The 18,289-nt window shown below is 42.4% G+C and overlaps 1 protein-coding gene across 1 annotated transcript in view; it reads right to left on the bottom strand.

Moving 5' to 3' along the window:
- LOC129815184 (multiple epidermal growth factor-like domains protein 6) overlaps nucleotides 1-18,289 on the bottom strand; it is an 89,018-nt gene that overhangs the window by 17,303 nt on the left and 53,426 nt on the right. Inside the window, exons 5-6 of the mRNA XM_055868678.1 lie at nucleotides 8,371-8,493; nucleotides 499-621 (exon numbers count right to left, since the gene is read on the bottom strand). Coding sequence (XP_055724653.1) covers nucleotides 499-621; nucleotides 8,371-8,493 — 246 coding nt within the window. The remainder of the gene's footprint in view (nucleotides 1-498; nucleotides 622-8,370; nucleotides 8,494-18,289) is intronic.

Genomic DNA, 18,289 nt, shown 5'->3' with positions numbered 1-18,289 from the left:
TGTGATTATTAGTGCAGTCAGTCATTATCACCACACCGCAGCCGTCATACAACAGGTAGTCAGTGACACTAGGGTCCTCCTCTCTATCCTCTCTCATATCATATACATTGTCTTAAAGCCAAGAAAAGCAACATACATTTCCATTCTAAACGTCAGAGATGACGCTGTGTATACATTCCTTGCTGTGCAAGTTGAGACTGAGAAAGACAATCTTTTCAACTGAACTGAGACCTTTCTATACTGTAGTCTGAATCAGGGGGGTTGGGCTAAATGCAGAAGACACATTTCAGTTGAATGCATTCAGTTGTACAACTGACTATGTATCCAATTTCCTTTCCCTTTCATGAGGACTAGACTTACTCATACCTAGACCCTGGGTTTTCCAAAAGCTTCCACTGACTTGAATGACACAATATGTTTGTGGTTTATATATCATGATGATGGTGCATAACATGGGGTTATCAGGTTCATGGGCCGCTGGTTGCTAATATTACTCACCAATGCAGGTGCGTCCATCCACATGGAGTCGAGAGCCTGGGTTACATTCACAATGATAAGAGCCCCTGGAGTTCACGCAACCGTGCTGGCAGCCACCGTTGTGGACCTGGCACTCATCAATATCTGCAGGGCATGCACCACACACGCACACACAAATTACAGCAATTGTCCTAAATGCTGTCTCATTATCAGCAAAGTACTCCTGGAGAGTAAACTCCAGAAAGATTCTATTATCTGAAACGTGAAATTAAACACAGCTTTAGGAGAAAGATACGCTCCTCTAAGAAGGAGGAGGAAGATGGATGAGGGGACAGATCCGTGCCCAAACAAATCCTCCATGTGTAACAACTACTGAACTTTTAAATCCCCCACAAAATTCCTTTACTCTGTCTCTCAGTCTCAGGGGCATGGCTCATGTAAGGGTCAAAAGTAAACCAAAAAGTGAAGGCCAGACCCACAGTGAGATCAGAGGTGACCCGTTCTGTTTTTTACGAGTAACATTCTGTCTGCCACCACCAACACGGCAATTAAGACATTAATCCCCATGAGACACTCAACAAGAAAATACAGTACATCAAACTGTTGAAAACATTCCCTGTTCACACGTTACTTATTGCTCTCTTTCTCTCTCTCTCTCTCTCTCTCTCACTCTCTCTCTCTCTCTCTCACGCAAGCATGTACACATGTGCACACACACACATAATATATCTGCAGTGTTCAAGTTTAGTACAGTAATTATATTAGGGATGTGAATCACTATGATGTATTTTGGGTTGTCAGCATATTGAAACGTTAAAAGGTGAGTGTGAACAGTTTTTGGCCACGCTGACTGTCTGTAAAATAAATAACACACCATAAAATGACTGATGGTTGGTGCCAGCTTAAATAAATGAGGCAGAGTGAGTTATGAGCTGCTCAGATGAGTTCAGTAAGTCCACTCACAAAGCAGTTATTTTCAAAAAGAAACTATTTCAAGAATTCAGCTGTACCTCTGTGAAAAAACTAAAGGAAAGAAAGGAAGACCGTTTCTGTAACGTTACCCCCTCCCATTGTGTGCTTCTTATTATGTCATTGTGTTGTGTTTTGCATTGTGAACATTACGCAATTGTGAAATCATGTGTTATGCACTGAAGGCAATTCGAGGTGTAATATTCAGCAATAATGAAGATTCATCACACATAAAATCCCCCATAACAACAACAGACTCCTCAATCAGAACAATAATGTACCCATTGTGGCTAATGTCAATACACTGTCATGCTGGCACATCCTCTTTTACAATGGTAACTTAACTGTGCCTAACATGATCAAGCGTTCTCTTTCATGCACTTGGAGCCATGGAGGAGGAGATGAGATCCAGAGAGACAGTACCAGAAGGAGAGAGCCCAGAGTACCCCCTCCCCTTCCAAAGCTATGGCTGGTGGCACGCTATGAGGGATCTGGACTGGTACAGCTGTGCTCCATCGCCATCATTACACGCTAACTCAGAGCAGCCAGAAGGACACACAAACAACCTGTGACCACCTCCAGAACAGCAATGATCACAGTGGGCCTGGGATTCCGGGAGGGAACAGCAGCCCTCCCCTGGAGATACAGTACCCACACAATGGAGGGGAGATATTATGTATATTTCTTCTTGGCCTGGCTGCTTGTAACAGAACATATGTAAATACTGTATATTCAGAACCACACTTTAGCCAAGCCATAGTGTGCACTGTGCAGTGGGTTAGAGAAGCATGCAACTATAGCAGTCCTTACTGTACTGTACATCCTACACTACCAGTATTCCTCATCTCTATGCTCTGTCTATAGATGAACCCATCCACTCCCATTGGAGGCACCTCAGGACATGGAGTTCCCACATCTTTTACGATGGTGTTTTGGGAGAGAGTACATGCCCTACACATTACACCAATTCAGCTCCAAACTGCTGCCAAACTTCAGCTCGGTTCCATTCAAGAAAGCTGGCAGGCATACTGTAGGAGTGCTCTCTTTTCCGTCCAAGCAGCATGCTTTTGTTTGGTTTTGGTTTTTAATGAAATCACTCCAAAGATGTGGAGCTCTTTCCCGATGGACTATAGCGCACTATAAAAGCCTTCCAGGCTGGTTTCCATGTCTAAAACATGACCCCACAGAGAATGGAGCCAAAGCCTCAGCTGCCACTGGCTTACAGCAGCCATTAGGCCAGTACCCACCACAGCCTTGATCACACTGTTGCCTTCCCTCTTCATGGAAAAAAAAAACGTTTGGGATTTTTCCATCATTTCTGCAATCAAGCATGAAATCGACATGGATTTCTAGCTGATTCTCAGTTCTGTGATATTAATCAAAAGCAATAAACTAGATGGTGATTATCCATTAAGAAAAATAGCTGGGCCTGCATTTAATTCTTTTAAATGTTTTACATTTTGTTTCTGTGTGTGTGTGTGTGTGTGTGTGTGTGTGTGTGTGTGTGTGTGTGTGTGTGTGTGTGTGTGTGTGTGTGTGTGTGTGGGGGGGGGGGGGGGGGGGGTGATTGTGTGTGTGAATGTTAGTAGTTATTGCTATTCTGATTTCAGATTTGAATATCAGATTAGACCAAGGTGCCATTCCCTTTACGTTTTTGTCTATGGCGTGTTGTTGAGAAAAGTGATCAAAGTACCTGATTAGCGTCAAATGTCCCAATTTTGACTCTTTGTTTAATGATTAAAATGTGCTCCCCGATTATTGTAATTTGAAAGTTCTAATAAGTTCCATGGCAGTTCATTCAACAGTGGGAAGTTAAAAATGAGCAAAATTAGTTTGCAAAATTAGTTGATGTAGTTACTAAAACAGCTGTACCTCTTGATTGGTAGCAGAGAAGTAGACCATGACATCATACCCTCTAATTCCTTGTCTAAAGTGCTTGGAAAGCATCAAAACGGCAGTTGTTTGAAAAAATGAAGACAAAAAGTTGTTGATGCGTTTACTATAAGAGCTGTGTCATTAGATATGTAGGAGATATTTCTGTTCCGATTCCAGATTTGAATAGCAGAGAAGTAGACCAAGATGTCATACCCCCTAAGTTTGTGTCTAACTTGTTGGATAAGTGGTCAAAATGTCAGCAGTTTATAAAAAGTTACAGAAAATGTTGTTGATGCGGTCACTTAAACAGCTGTAACGTTTGATCGGTACCAGATAATCATGTTGTTATTTCAGATTTGAATAGCAGAGAAGTAGAGGAAGATGCCATACACTAACATTTGGTGTAAGTGTTTGTCAAAGTGGTCAAAGTAGCTGATGTTGCATTTACAGTGAATGGAAGTTGGAAGTGATGATGTCACAACGGGGAGCTTTAGAATGTTGAAAAAATACACTAAAGTGAATGAAGAGGACAAAAAGAAAGACAAAAACATTATAGTTTAAATAATATCAAATGCAAGTACTATTCCAGACATTTTAAAGTTTGAATGGCATTTCTAACTTAAACGATGTAAGACAGTGTTTACCCAAACTCAGTCCTTGGGACCCCAAGGGGTGCACGTTTTGGTTTTGGCCCTTAACACTACACAGCTGATTCAAATAATTGAAGCTTGATGATTAGTTGATTATTTGAATATGCTGTGTAGTGCTAGGGCAAAAAACAAAACTTGCACACCTTGTGGTCCCGGGGGCCGAGTTTGTGTAAACACTGGTGTAAGAAGAGTAGCGTGCAGAAGAAGAAGAAGTATGATGAAGATTTTATTTTTTGCTTCGCAAGTCCCACCTAAATAGAGTCATGGTGCATCTCATTTATGGCACCAGATACTGTGTGCATGTACATGTAGATCATTGGACCTAGCCACCTAAACCTAGATATGACTGTCCATCTTCCAGAGCTGCAGTCATTACTTTTACTGACAAGATCTGTCATATTTGTGTAATTATTACCAAACATTGGTTATCTCTCCACTGATAAGTGGAAGCCTCCCGTGTTCCCGATCTTCCACTGAAGTCATGTGGGCAGTGCTAGGCTACACACAAGGGCACCAGCCCTGACATCGCTACAGTAGGAGTGGACTGATAACACTGAGAATCTGTCTGCTTTGCCGTGCAAGACATGACATGACATGAGATGTGATGTACGTTAATACACCTGTGATCCAACTGAAAGTATTGTTCAAGCCTAGGTCTAATGATCTGGATCAAAAGATTCTTTAGAGGAAAGCTTAACCCAGATCAGCTTTTAATCATTAGGTATTTTTTCGTTCAGTTACAATGACTCCAAGCCAACAACAGTGTAACAGTCTGTACCTCCACATGACATAAACCCACTGAGATATCATTTACAGGCAGTATTGTCCATGCAAGGGTAGACATAACCACATAAATGTGGAATGTACTGTAGCACTCACCTGGTACATGATACCCAATGTTGTACCCATTGTATGCATGGAAGCAGTTAGGCATATAGCAAATCCTTCTATGATAGCGGTGGTACACATTGTTAGAGCCCAAGACTGGTTCAATATGTGCCCCAAAACACCCCACGAGGAGCATCAACCATCCTGACAATGCCATAACTAAGAACTACTAATATATACTTAGCCTCATAGATTCAAAAAAGGTCTTTATGCCCCAAAAATACTAAGATAAGCCCACATGCAATATACAAAATTACAACTAAAATACTGAGCTTGAGATACTGTAAAACCAGACATGAACTTATAAAATAATAACAAACTCTGTTAAGATGTTTCTTTCCAGTCCCATATTGTATGAGGCAGAACAACTTCTTGCTCCCTCTGCCTCTCTTGATTTGTCCTCCCCCTGTACCTCTCTCTCTTTTTAGTGTATCCATTCTTCCCTGACTCCTCCATCATGTCTGTCTCCAATGTCCAGCACATTAAAGGCCCTCCTCTTTCCCCTCCTACTTCTCCCTCTCCTCTCCACCTCCTCTCCCCCTTCTTCTCCCCCTCCTCCCCTCAAGGTAGCCCACATGTCCAGGCCCATGATCACACATGTAATTTGACAGAAAATACAGTATCCTGAGTGTTAAAAAGCCAATATAAAAAATGAGAGTGATTTATGAGTACAGTTGCCGATACTTTTCCTTCTACTTCAAAGCCTCATGTATGTGAAAGAATGTGATAGATTTATAGGACATGGCATGCAGGTACTATGAGGAATGTGAAAACTTTTCTTTTGATATTGAAATGTATGTAAGGAATAATCGCCAAAGTACAAGGGTACAATTTGATATTTAGAAACCTAACATCAGAGAGACTAATTAATCTTGCAGTGACCCTATCTACTCAGGAGCTCAGGGCAGAGACTCGTATCCCTTGCCAACATATACATCTAAGCAGTGGAGGCTGGACCAAGACAGGTCTTTATATAAAGAACTGTGAAAAACTCTGAAGCTGCTCTGACACTAAATATGAGAGGTATTTCATGCACTGCTTTAAAAAAAAAAAACTGTACTGCAGTAGCCGCATTACATACAAGCATCTCAGGAGAATCGTCAAGCCCAGACAGAAAACCGGAAACTGATAAAGTGGAAAGAACACACACACACAGTCACAAGCACACACTGACACACAGACTCTCTTTATCTCACACACGCACGCACACACACACAAACACACACGGGGAGGCAAGTAGCCTAGCGGTTAGAGCATTGGGCCAGTAACTGAAAGGTCGCTAGTTTGAATCCCCAAGCCGACAAAGGAAAAAAAGATTGTTGATGTGCCCTTGAGCAAGGCACTTAACTCTAATTGCTCCAGGGTCTCTGTTGATAATGGCTGACCCTGGCCATGACACAACTCTAAGGGGGAGTTGGGATATGCAAGAAAACCCATTTCCAATTCACACATGTGCACAAAACATACTTGCACGTGTGAAGAAGGACAAATATAAGCACCCGCACATAAAAGTGTGAACATCTTTGAAAGGGCTGGCAGAGATTTCAAACATAAGTTGGCAATGCCAGGTGGAGAGTGGGAGCAGGCAGCAATAAGAAAAGCATGAAAGAGGATAGGTCCTTTGAGCCCTATCAGTAACATAAAGACCAAATGCAATAAATCCTCTCTGAATAACACATTCTATCAACACCCCTCCCTGTGAGAGACCTTTACTTTAAATGCCGTGCACTCACTAAACGGGACATTTATTATGTGTTGGTTTTGGAGAGAGAGAGGTGTGCCTCAATCTGCCTATAAAATGTTTCTAGTCATTCATGCATTCACGCACCGCACACACACATATACACACATTACACACACACACACACAGTGTCCAGGCTGTGCCAAGAGTGGGCTTACAATCCCCACACCCTCCCAACCCTGCAGTGCCCCTCTACCCTCCGACATGCAGTGGTCATGACCGGGAGAGTGTTGACACGGCTATACCCAGCTCAGCATGCGACTGGTTAGTGTTGGCATACCCCCCCTCTCTGATCTGAACCATTCACATCAGCACTGCTCATTCAAAACAAAGCACCAGCCAATAATAAGATCAAGAGCTTTAAAAGGGCAACAACTCTGCGTTCTACATTTCTATTTTCATTTCAGCTTTTTGTTTTTCTTCAAGACAATGAAGTTTAAATAAGATTTTCATCATTACAGGGAAATCCAATAACATCCAATAGCTGAATGGCTTTGAATAATAAATATTCATTGTAAAAAGCCTTTGCCAATGCAGCGATGTGTGTGTTGTCTTCCAAGTCTGTTTACTTTCTTCTTTCACTGATTGAATCAATTAGATGTGTGTTAACAGAATGCTTCTGGGACAGGCCTGTAGACATGCCACATCTCAGACAGCTCAGCACTGTCTATAGAGATGGGCAGTCATACAGTAGGAATGCACTCACCATCCCTATGGGGTTAGCTATTCACATACACTACCATTCAAAAGTTTGGGGTCACTTAGAAATGTCCTTGTTTTAGGAAGAAAAGCACATTTTTTGTCCATTTAAAATAACATCAAATTGATCAGAAATACGGTGTAGACGTGGTTAATGTTGTAAATGACTATTGTAGCTGGAAACGGTAGACTTTTTTATGGAATATCTACATAGGCGTACAGAGGCCCATTATCAGCAACCATCACTCCTGTGTTCCAATGGCACGTTGTGTTAGCTAATCCAAGTTTATCATTTTAAAAGGCTAATTGATCATTAGAAAACCATTTTGCAATTATGTTAGCACAGCTGAAAACTGTTGCTCTGATTAAAGAAGCAATAAAACTGGCCGTCTTTAGACTAGTTGAGTATCTGGAGCATCAGCATTTGTGGGTTCGATTACAGGCTCAAAATGGCCAGAAACAAAGAACTTTCTTCTGAAACTCGTCAGTCTATTCTTGTTTTGAGAAAAAAAAAGGCTATTCCATGAAACTGCCAGGAAACTATTCCATGAAACTGCCAAGAAACTGAAGATCTCGTACAAAGCTGTGTACTACTCCCTTCACAGAACAGCGCAAACTGGCTCTAACCAGAATAGAAAGAGGAGCGGGAGGCCCCGGTGCACAACTGAGCAAGAAGACAAGTACATTAGAGTGTCTAGTTTGAGAAACAGACGCCTCACAAGTCCTCAACTGGCAGCTTCATTAAATAGTACCTGCAAAACACCAGTCTCAACGTCAAAAGTGAAGAGGCGACTCTGGGACGCTGGCCTTCTAGGCAGAGTTGCAAAGAAAAAGCCATATCTCCGACTGACCAATAAAAAGAAAAGATTAAGATGGGCAAAAAGAACACAGACAATGGACAGAGGAACTCTGCCTAGAAGGCCAGCATCCCGGAGTCGACCTCTTCACTGATAACGTTGAGACTGGTGTTTTGTGTTTAGCTGTGGTGGTGGTTGTGGTTGTGGCGGTGGTTGTGACGGTAGTTGTGGCGGTGGTTGTGTTGGTGGTGGTTGTGGTAGTGAATGGACTCACCTTGGCAGGTCCTGCCATCGTCCTTCAGCTGCTCACCAGAAGGACACTTGCAGTAGAAGCTGCCGATGGTGTTGCAGCACAGAGCCTCACAACCGCCGTTAGTCTCCTCACACTCATTTACATCTGACAGGGACACACAAACAGAGACCGGTCAGTCACCCAGCAACATACTTTCTATTGGTGTGGCAGGCTTACCGGGTTAAGCGAGCAGTGTGATAAGAAGTAGAGCGGCCAGGCGGGTCATGTTTCGTATGACTCGACCTTCGTCTCTCCAGAGCCCATTTAAGGGAGTTGCAAGGATTAGCCAAGGTTGTAATTCGGGGAGAAAATGGGGGTAAAAAAATACACTTGTGGCCATACCACCCTGAACATGCCTGATCTTGGTACCTAAGCAGGTTTGGGCCTGGTTAGTATTTGGATGGGAGACCACATTTTTTTATAAAAAAATAATGGGACATGAAGAACACCAGCTAGTCTCTTGGTAGAGCCAGTAAGCTGAATAACTTCCCTCTAAACCACATTAAGTAGAAACAAGCTTTCTCTTTGATTTCATGTCAGATAGAGTTGAACTCCAATGTCTTACAGGGATGAGTTTGGGTCTGATTTGTGAGGTTTGGAAGAGCTGCTTCAATGCTTACGGAAAGTCATGGCAGCAATTATCAGACCATAATATACAGTTTCCATCTTTAAGCCTTTTCTCTCTCTAAATGTCCAACAGCATGAGGTGCAGCTGTGTTGTACAACAACATCTTCACTTTCCATTGTAAGAATAATGACTCTCTCTGTAATCCAATTTGTGGCATCAGATTTGTATTAAAACCTTATAATGGAAAATATTTATGATCATACCCTAATGTGAGCAGTTTTGACATACAAACCTTATTATGAGTATTCATGCAACTAACAGTCTCAAATATGCATCATAGTTTGAATATAACCACAAGCTTCCAAGACACCAGATCAGATATCTTGGTAACCATGAACAGAACCACTGCCAGCATCTGCATCAGCACATTAACACAGCACACACAGGTCTTGTGTGAGTCAGACGAGAGAAACTCAGAAATTCAGCCAATAGAAACCAGAGAACCAGAGAGTTTGCCAATCACATCATGGCTCTGAGAAGCCACAATCTTTCTTTCTCATCTATATCCCATACACAGCCTGTCAGCGCTGTCATTCAACTGACCACACATTCTGTCTCTACTTCACAGTCTTCACACACTGACTCAGATCCTGATCAGGTGCAGACAGAAACACGATGTATCTTTAGTTGGAAAAGAGAACATCCAAAGGTCATTCAAATACAGTGCAAGCAGGGTCTTGATAACCGTAAAATAATATAACTGTGAAGGAATGCTACAGTGCTGTGAGGGAATGGATTAATTGGTGGAGAGAGAGAGAGAAAGGGAGGAGGAGGAGGGTATTTGCGTTGCACTCCTAATCATTTCATAACCCCCTCTATGTCCATAAACAGAGGAGAGTTACGGAGCAATCCTGGGACTGACAGGGGAAATGGAGGCTAGTTGTTTTCCTGTTTCAAATCAAATCAAATCAAATGGTATTTGTCACATGCGCCGAATACAACAGGTGTAGACCTTATAGTGAAATGCTTACTGACAAGCCCTTAACCAACAATGCAGTTTTAAGAAAAAAATACATGCTAAGTAAAACATAGATAAGTAAAAAATAAGAAATAAAAGTAACAAATAATTAAAGAGCAGCAGTAAAATAACAATAGCGAGGCTATATACAGGGGGTACCGGTACAGAGTCAAAAAGAGGGGGGGTGGGGGGCAATGCAAATAGTCTCGGTAGCCATTTGACTAGCTGTTCAGGAGTCTTATGGCTTGGGGATAGAAGCTGTTGAGAAGCCTTTTGGACCTAGACTTGGCGCTCCGGTACCGCTTGCCATTCGGTAGCAGAGAGAACAGCCTATGACAAGGGTGGCTGGAGTCTTTGACAATTTTTAGGGCCTTCCTCTGACACTGCCTGGTATAGAGGTCCTGGATAGCAGGAAGCTAGGCCCCAGTGATGTACTGGGCCGTACGTACTACCCTCTGTAGTGCCTTGCGGTCGGAGGCTGAGCAGTTACCATACCAGGCAGTGATGCAACCAGTCAGGTAGAACCTTTTGAGGATCTGAGGACCCATGAAAAATATTTTCAGTCTGCTGAGGGGGAATAGGTTATTTCAGTGTATTTTTTGTGCATTCAGCCGTGGCCAGCACAAACCAGCCAATTACAGACCTTGTATTTCTCTACTAGTTTATGACATCTGGAATGTGTAATGGCCGAAACACTGGGCTTTATTTTCCCCATTCACCAAACATTAAAACAAATACCTCATTTGTAGTTCAATTAATGAGATATGAGCTGGAGACTCATAAATGAATGAGATATGAGCTGGAGACTCATATCTCCCTTACTAACTTTAAGCATCAACTGTCAGAGCAGCTCATAGATCATTGCACCTGTGCATAGCACATCTGTAAATAGCCCATCCAACTACCTCATTCCCTCTACTTGCACATTCCTCTTCTGCACATCTATCACTCCAGTGTTTAATTGCTATATTGTAATTACATTGCCACTACGGCCTGTTTATTGCCTTACCTCCCTAATCTTACCTCATTTGCACACACTGTATATAGATTTTTTCTATTGTGTTATTGACTGTATGTTTGTTTATTCCATGTGTAACTCTGTGTTGTTGTTTGTGTCACACTGCTTTGCTTAATCTTGGCCAGGTCGCAGTTGTAAATGAGAACTTGTTCTCAACTGGCCTACCTGGTTAAATAAAGATTAAATAAAATAAATACAAATTATACAAAGCACACATCTATAAGGTAAGGACAATTGTCCAGTCAAGGTGTTTCTCTCACCTCAGTAATATAATAAAATAATGTATGCCATTTAGCAGACGCTTTTATCGAAAGCGACTTACAGTCATGTGTGCATACATTTTACATTTGGATGCCCCCAGGAATTGAACCCACATATTAGGAAGCCATTTGTCTTGCCCTCGTGCTGAAGATGTGTTTTTTTGAGGAAGTGTTGTATACAGTAGCAACACATTTGGGGGAATTATTTTATAATATTATACAACAAATTACAGGTCTGTACAGAACAGGATTAAAGGCCAGGGAGGGATCCCATTGATCATCATTGAGCAGGAATGCAGGCAGGGCAGACCCTAGTGGTAGCTCAGGGGAATAACACATTCCTGTCTCCTGGCTGTGAACAGAATGTGACCTGCAGGTTAAGGACATGACTCCGGGGCTCCGGAGGAGCTCTTATTGTTTTCATGTCAGTTTGTACGGGGTTAGGAAGAGTGGGGCTGGGGGCCTGTATCCCCCTCCCCCCTGAGGCCACAGGTGTGTGGCTCCCAGGGTTCATGCTGGGTCAGGGTGACGGTCATGTGTATTTCTGCTCACTGGAAACCAGGAATGCTGACCTACTATGGGTCAAGGTCCTATAAAATGCTGCTCCCATGTTTCATGAGCTGAAATAAAAAAAATCACAGAAATGTTCCAAATGCACAAAAACCTTATTAAGCTCAATTTTTGTAGACAAATTTGTTTACATTCCTGTTGGGTGAGCATTTCTCCTTCACCAAGATAATCCATCCACCTGACAAATGTGGTATATCAAGAGGCTGATTAAACAGCATGATCATTACACAGGTGCACCTTGTACTGGGGACAATAAAATGCATCAGATGTATCAAGTTTTGAGGGAGCATGCAATTGGCATGATGACTGCAGGAATGTCCACCGGAGTTGTTAACAAAGAATTTCATGTTAATTTCTCTACCACAAACTAACTCCAACATCGTTTTACCGGCCTCATAACCACAACCACGCCAGCCCAGGGAGGGGGGTGGGGTGGGGGATGGAGTGGTGCTGAGGAGTATTTCTGTCTGTAATAAACCCCTTTTTGTGGGGAAAAACTCATTCTGTTTGGCTGGGCCTGGCTCCCCAGTGGGTGGGCCTATGCTTTCCAAGGCCCACCCATGGCTGCACCCCTGACCAGTCATGTCAAATCCATAGATTAGGGCCTAATGAATTTATTTCAATTGACTGATGACCTTAAATGAACTGTAACTCAGTAAAATCTTAGAAATTGTTGCATGTTGCGTTTATATTTTTGGTTCAGTATAGATACTCACTAGCGCATGTGAGAGACACATGGAGTGTACAAAACATTAGGAACACCTTCCTTATATTGAGTTGCAACCCATTCTGCCCTCAGAACAGCCTTAATTCGTCGGAACATCGACTACAAGGTGTCGAAAGTGTTCCACAGGGATGCTGGCCCGTGTTGACTCCAATGCTTTCCACAGTTGTGTCAAGTTGGCTGGATGTCCTTTTGGTGGTGGAGCATTCTTGATACACACAGGAAACTGTTGAGCGTTGAAAAAAACAGCAGCATTGCAGTTCCTGACACACTCAAACTGGTGCGCCTGGCACTTACGACCATACCCTGTTCAAAGGCACTCAAATAGTTTGTCTTGTCCATTCACCCTTTGAATGGCACACATACACAATCCATGTCTCAATTGTCTCAAGGTGTAAAATTCCTTCTTTAACCTGTCTCCTTCCCTTCATCTACACAGATTGGAGTGGATTTAACAAGTGACATCAATAACAGATCATAGCTTTCACCTGGATTCACCTGGTCAGTCTATGTCATGGAAAAATCAGGTGTTCTTTATGTTTTGTACACTCTGTGTAGTGTATATCCAGATTGTCAAAGTATAACAACATTTAAGTAGGGATGTATTTACTATTCATCACCAAGAACAATGAGAAAGACTCCCTCACTGTCAAAACAGGTCCCACGACGATGAACCCAGTGACCTCTGAAATCATGAGTGGGTCGCCTAGTGATCGGTGCACAGGCTACACCCACACCTGACTCCAGGGGTCAGCAGTGGGATGCTCTTGTCTCCAGTCCTGGTACAGGTAACCTCCATCCACAATGGACCCACATTACATTTACATTATCTCAGTGCTTTGTCCCAACATAAGAGAAACACGATAGCAATACTGTCCTACGCGCGGAGTTAAGTTGAAGATTCAGTCTTGTATGAAGGATGCTTTAGCTACTTTTTTCTCTACCCCTGACATCTGTAATGGGGACAGACAGGGATATATGATCATTTATCCAGATTAGTTACTATGATGTTGCAGTATTCCTGTTTCTCTGGTAAAATGTCTGGTAAAAATGTAATCTAGTCCCTGGCACTGTGTGGAGCTCCATAAAGTCAGAGCCACCAGCCACACATAGCCTCACTGTATTATAGTACTGTAGGACAAGCTGCCAATGTAAAGGGAAGTGCTGCTTTCCTTCATTAGTCTTTTCTCTCAGGTGGTCATTGGAATCATGCACACTGATCCAACTTAACTGTACCCTGAATCTGCTCCTAGAACCACTATTCATACACTTATTATTACTACTGAATTATTACTACACACAGCTACTTCTACTGCAACCAAGTTGTAAAAACAGGGGAAAGCATCGGCATCAAATGAATGAAGGCTGACTTAAGCACACTTCCCGTGGAAGAGAAGACCCTTTTGAACATGATCATGATCAATGCCATCCCCACATGCTTTGTTCATTAGACAGTGGCCTCTTCCCTGGCCTAAAGCCCAGAGATCATGAGCCCTAGAGGGCAGGTGCATTTCCTATGAGATTATGATCCCTAGACAAAGCGGGCTGTCTGAGGGCCCAGAGGCCTGGCCCAGCTTACCCATGCTCCATGTTCCATGTTCCAGGTCATGTTTAGAGGCTGGAACTCAGGGCCAAACTGACTCAGGCAGGCATGGAAAAATACACAGCTATAATTACACATGATGGATGTCTGTTTATTGGTGACCCGGAATGAAATCGGAGGCAACACAGTCTCCTAGGACTAATGCGTGACATGCAATTTGGACACCAATACTCCATAGTTAAGTTAACCCCCTGTCCCAAAACAATCAACCTGTCTAGACAGAGGGTTCTGAATGCTCAGAAGAACAGCCCACTTTCCAGAAGGGTATGAATAAACCTCTGGTTCTGATGCACAGGAGCATATAAACATGAGTACGTCCACACACGTACGCGCAAGCATGTGTGTATACACACACACACACACACACACACACACACACACACACACACACACACACACACACACACACACACACACACACACAAAATGGCCTGTGTTCTCTGCTCTAGCTGTGTGTTCAGCTGGATCTCATCAGGGCTGTCCCTACACAGTGGGAAGGCCTCAGTGAATTGTCCGTCCTATGGTCCATACCATATAACATTTTAACAGGCCACCAGCTGGACCCCCAGTGAACCTGTCCTCCATATACTCACGACTCATTTATTTTTACTGCCAGCCTGTGGCTGCTGGCAATCACTCGGACACACACAGCAGCCCCCAGTAATATATCATATCACTGAACGTCTGTCTGCCCCTTCACTGTTTTCAACTCAGCAGGATATCTATACATTATACAGTACATGTACATATACTGTACAGCCACAAGTCAGGGCTCAACGTAATCTATGCTGCCTTGTCAATTACTACTAAAGTGAAAAACAAAACAAAAACAACACAAATATGACTAATATAAATTGTGTATTTCCCAGGAGTGGATATTCTGTTCCGAAACAAATCGCAACAAAAAAAGAACAGAAAACAAACACTCTTTAACTAATCGCTACATTCAAAAGTGTTTTGTGATTAACCCGCATGTGAGAGCTGGGTTTCATTCTTGGGCTGTATTTTGCGACTTCCTGTGATAAGGACTACAGCCAATGTTCCCATGGGGCCTGGGTTAATGTCTGAGTCGACCCATAGGGGTCTAACACTAACACAGCACCGTACTGCAGCTGGGACCAGGGCCAAAGACAACCACCAGGCCCTGATCCTATCTCCAGGGTCACAGGCCGGAACATTTGAGCATTCATCAAGGGGACGCCATCGATAGCCGTGGCCTGTTTCCTCTTAGGTTCCAGATCTAAAAGCCTGCTGCTTTCATCTGCTTGACTCCTCGTCCAGCAGAGCTACTCAGAGCTGCATTCACCAGGGGATAAGCTAAGATGAAGGTTGGGACACCAGCTCATAGGCCTCAACAAGGAAAGGTCTGAGAGGCAGGATATTAAAACTGATGATGACTGAGGAGATTGGAGGGTGATCTCTTGACTAGGCCAAGTATTTGAACATGGTGGTTTATGAGAACATGTTGTTAGACAATGTTAGGTATGACCGTACCTTAACCCTCCATGGATTTGTATGCCATTCCACGAATTCTACAGGAACTGACAACTACTCCAAATGGTTTGTGACCTTTGACCTCCAGTATAAGTGTAAGTGACTCTTGAACTGTTTATTGTAGAAGACACGTTTCCTGAGAGTGTCAAAAGGTCGCATGAGAGAAATTCAGAGAAAAAAAATTGAACTCCACACTCACCAAACAATCTTGACTTGATCATAACCTTTACAAACGCACCAGATCTCAATAGATTGAAGTTGCCTACAATAGAATTTCACCCTGAACCAATTCAAAACATACATTATCCTAGTCCTTTAGTGTCCCAGTACAGACTACATCAGTACTATTCCATGTTTCGATAGTGTCTTTGTTGGACGAGTTATGACAATACATTTTGTTCTGTTTCCTTGTAATGCCTCCCTGCCAGACTGCTGTCTCATTGCTATCTAAATATTTAGAGAGAGAGAGCTCAGCCAAAGCAGAAGACCTGAAGGGTGCAGGAAGACACTCTCACCTTCCGTTTCCATGGACACACATATACAGGTGAGGCCAGAACTGACACTTTGACCAAGGATGGATGACAGTGTTTTGATACTGCTCATCACATCCACCAGCTAAACCAACCTCCCACTCTGTTACTAGCCGGTGTAGACAAGAGATGACTAATAAATGTCTGAAATAAATATCAGGCATTACAGTAAGTATGGCAAGATAAATAATGATTTTTTGAAAAGAGTCTGCTCTGCATTTCTGACCAGCATGTTTTGCTGAGAGAAGGTTAAAGAGTTGGAAGGAGTCAATGATAGACAGGCAGAAACCAATCAAATTATAGATGGTTGGATATCAATTTCATTTAAGAGGTTGACAGAATAAGCTATTTATTTAACTAGGCAAGTCAGGTAAGAACACATTCTTATTTACAATGATGGCCTACCCCGGCCAAACCCTAACCCGGACAACGCTGGGCCAATTGTGCGCCACCATATGGGACTCGCAATCACTGCCGGTTGTGATACAGCCTGGAATCAAACCAGGGTCTGTAGTGACGCCTTTAGATCGCTGTGCCACTCAGGAGCTATACATAGTACAACTCGTTTTACCTCTCCTAAAACACTGTCCACTGCTGTTGGCCTCAGCTACAGGTCTGTGTGAGATGGTGTGGCTTCCTGCAGTTGTTTTGAAACAGAAAATCATAGTCGGCATAGTCATTTGGTGGGACATATCCTGGTCCTAATCTTCATAGTTGTCACGGTCGTCTTGTGGTGAATGAGTGGACCAAGGCGCAGCGTGTGAAAAATACATCTTCTTTTATTTGAAGACGAAAACGAACGAAAACAAAACAACAAACGTGAAGCTATGAAAGACTAAGTGCTAACATGCAACATAGACATAGACAACTACCCACAAAAGCCTACTGCCTATGGCTGCCTTAAATATGGCTCCCAATCAGAGACCATGAATGACAGCTGTCTCTGATTGAGAACCATTCAGGCAACCATAGACATACCTAGACACCTACACTCAAACACAAACCCATCTACTCTACCTAAACCCCCTATACCATACAACCACCCAAGACGAGACAAAAACACACAAACATCCCCCCTGTCACACCCTGACCTAACCAAACTATTACAGAAAACAAAGATAACAAAGGCCAGGGCGTGACAATAGTCATCTTTGTTATTCTATTTGCATATGCTTTGATAAGGAACACAGTCCAGAGAGACTACTGTTTGTGTGGGGGACATAATCCATAACTCATTCAGGATGGAAAAATGATTAATGAACTAGATAAGCCTGACAAGTATACTATAGCTTCTTGTTTTTGTTAACTCCTCATTCCTCTACACACAGTACAGCTATTGACTATCTAGCTGTCATAGGTCCCATACCTCTCAGAGAACCAAACACAGTTGAACCTATCGCTTAGTGATTCTATAATTGATTATATACGGTACATTTATGTTTTCAGCACTTTCAGAGGACAGAATTACAGTTCACTCAACCGTCCTGCTGTGTTCGTTTCATGTTAATTAATTATGTGTTCACGGGCCAAAATGACCTCCCCATTATAGCTGATTATAATATATATTATCACCTAATGTTGTGTTAGATCTTTTTATCAACTTAAGTTCTTGTGAACATTACAAGTTTTGAACTTCTATTTGCTATTTATGGCCTGTAGGCCTCATTGACCTGAGCTCATACAACTCATTTTTGTATGGATTATTTTGACTATAACAAATACTCAGATGCAACATATTGTGCTATTTATCACAGATTACTTTGTGTCAAAGATTAAAAAGGACATATGTTTTGAAACCATTTCAAATGTTTAAATAGTGGCACAAAATAACATCTGTTGTGTTCCCGGTCAAAACTGACCGGAATGATTTTATTAGCAAAGAAAGGACATAGGCCCAAAACTACACATGAAAACATTACCATATTACAAAATTAATGTCTGAACACATTAAAGAACAAAAGTAACAATAACCGTATTACTAACAATAACAAAAACATTAAAACATTAAAATGTTCACAATCTGTCAATCAATGGTGGTTACATTTTGTGTGCTCTCATGCACATGTTGGACAATCCCTGGTGGTTGTTGCATGTGCCTTTTTATTTTATTTTTTTT

The sequence above is a fragment of the Salvelinus fontinalis genome, chromosome 18, assembly GCF_029448725.1.
Source record: "Salvelinus fontinalis isolate EN_2023a chromosome 18, ASM2944872v1, whole genome shotgun sequence".
Taxonomy (NCBI): Eukaryota; Metazoa; Chordata; class Actinopteri; order Salmoniformes; family Salmonidae; genus Salvelinus; species Salvelinus fontinalis.
The sequence above is the reverse complement of the archived record's forward strand: the minus strand, read 5'-3'. Positions and strand labels throughout refer to the sequence as shown.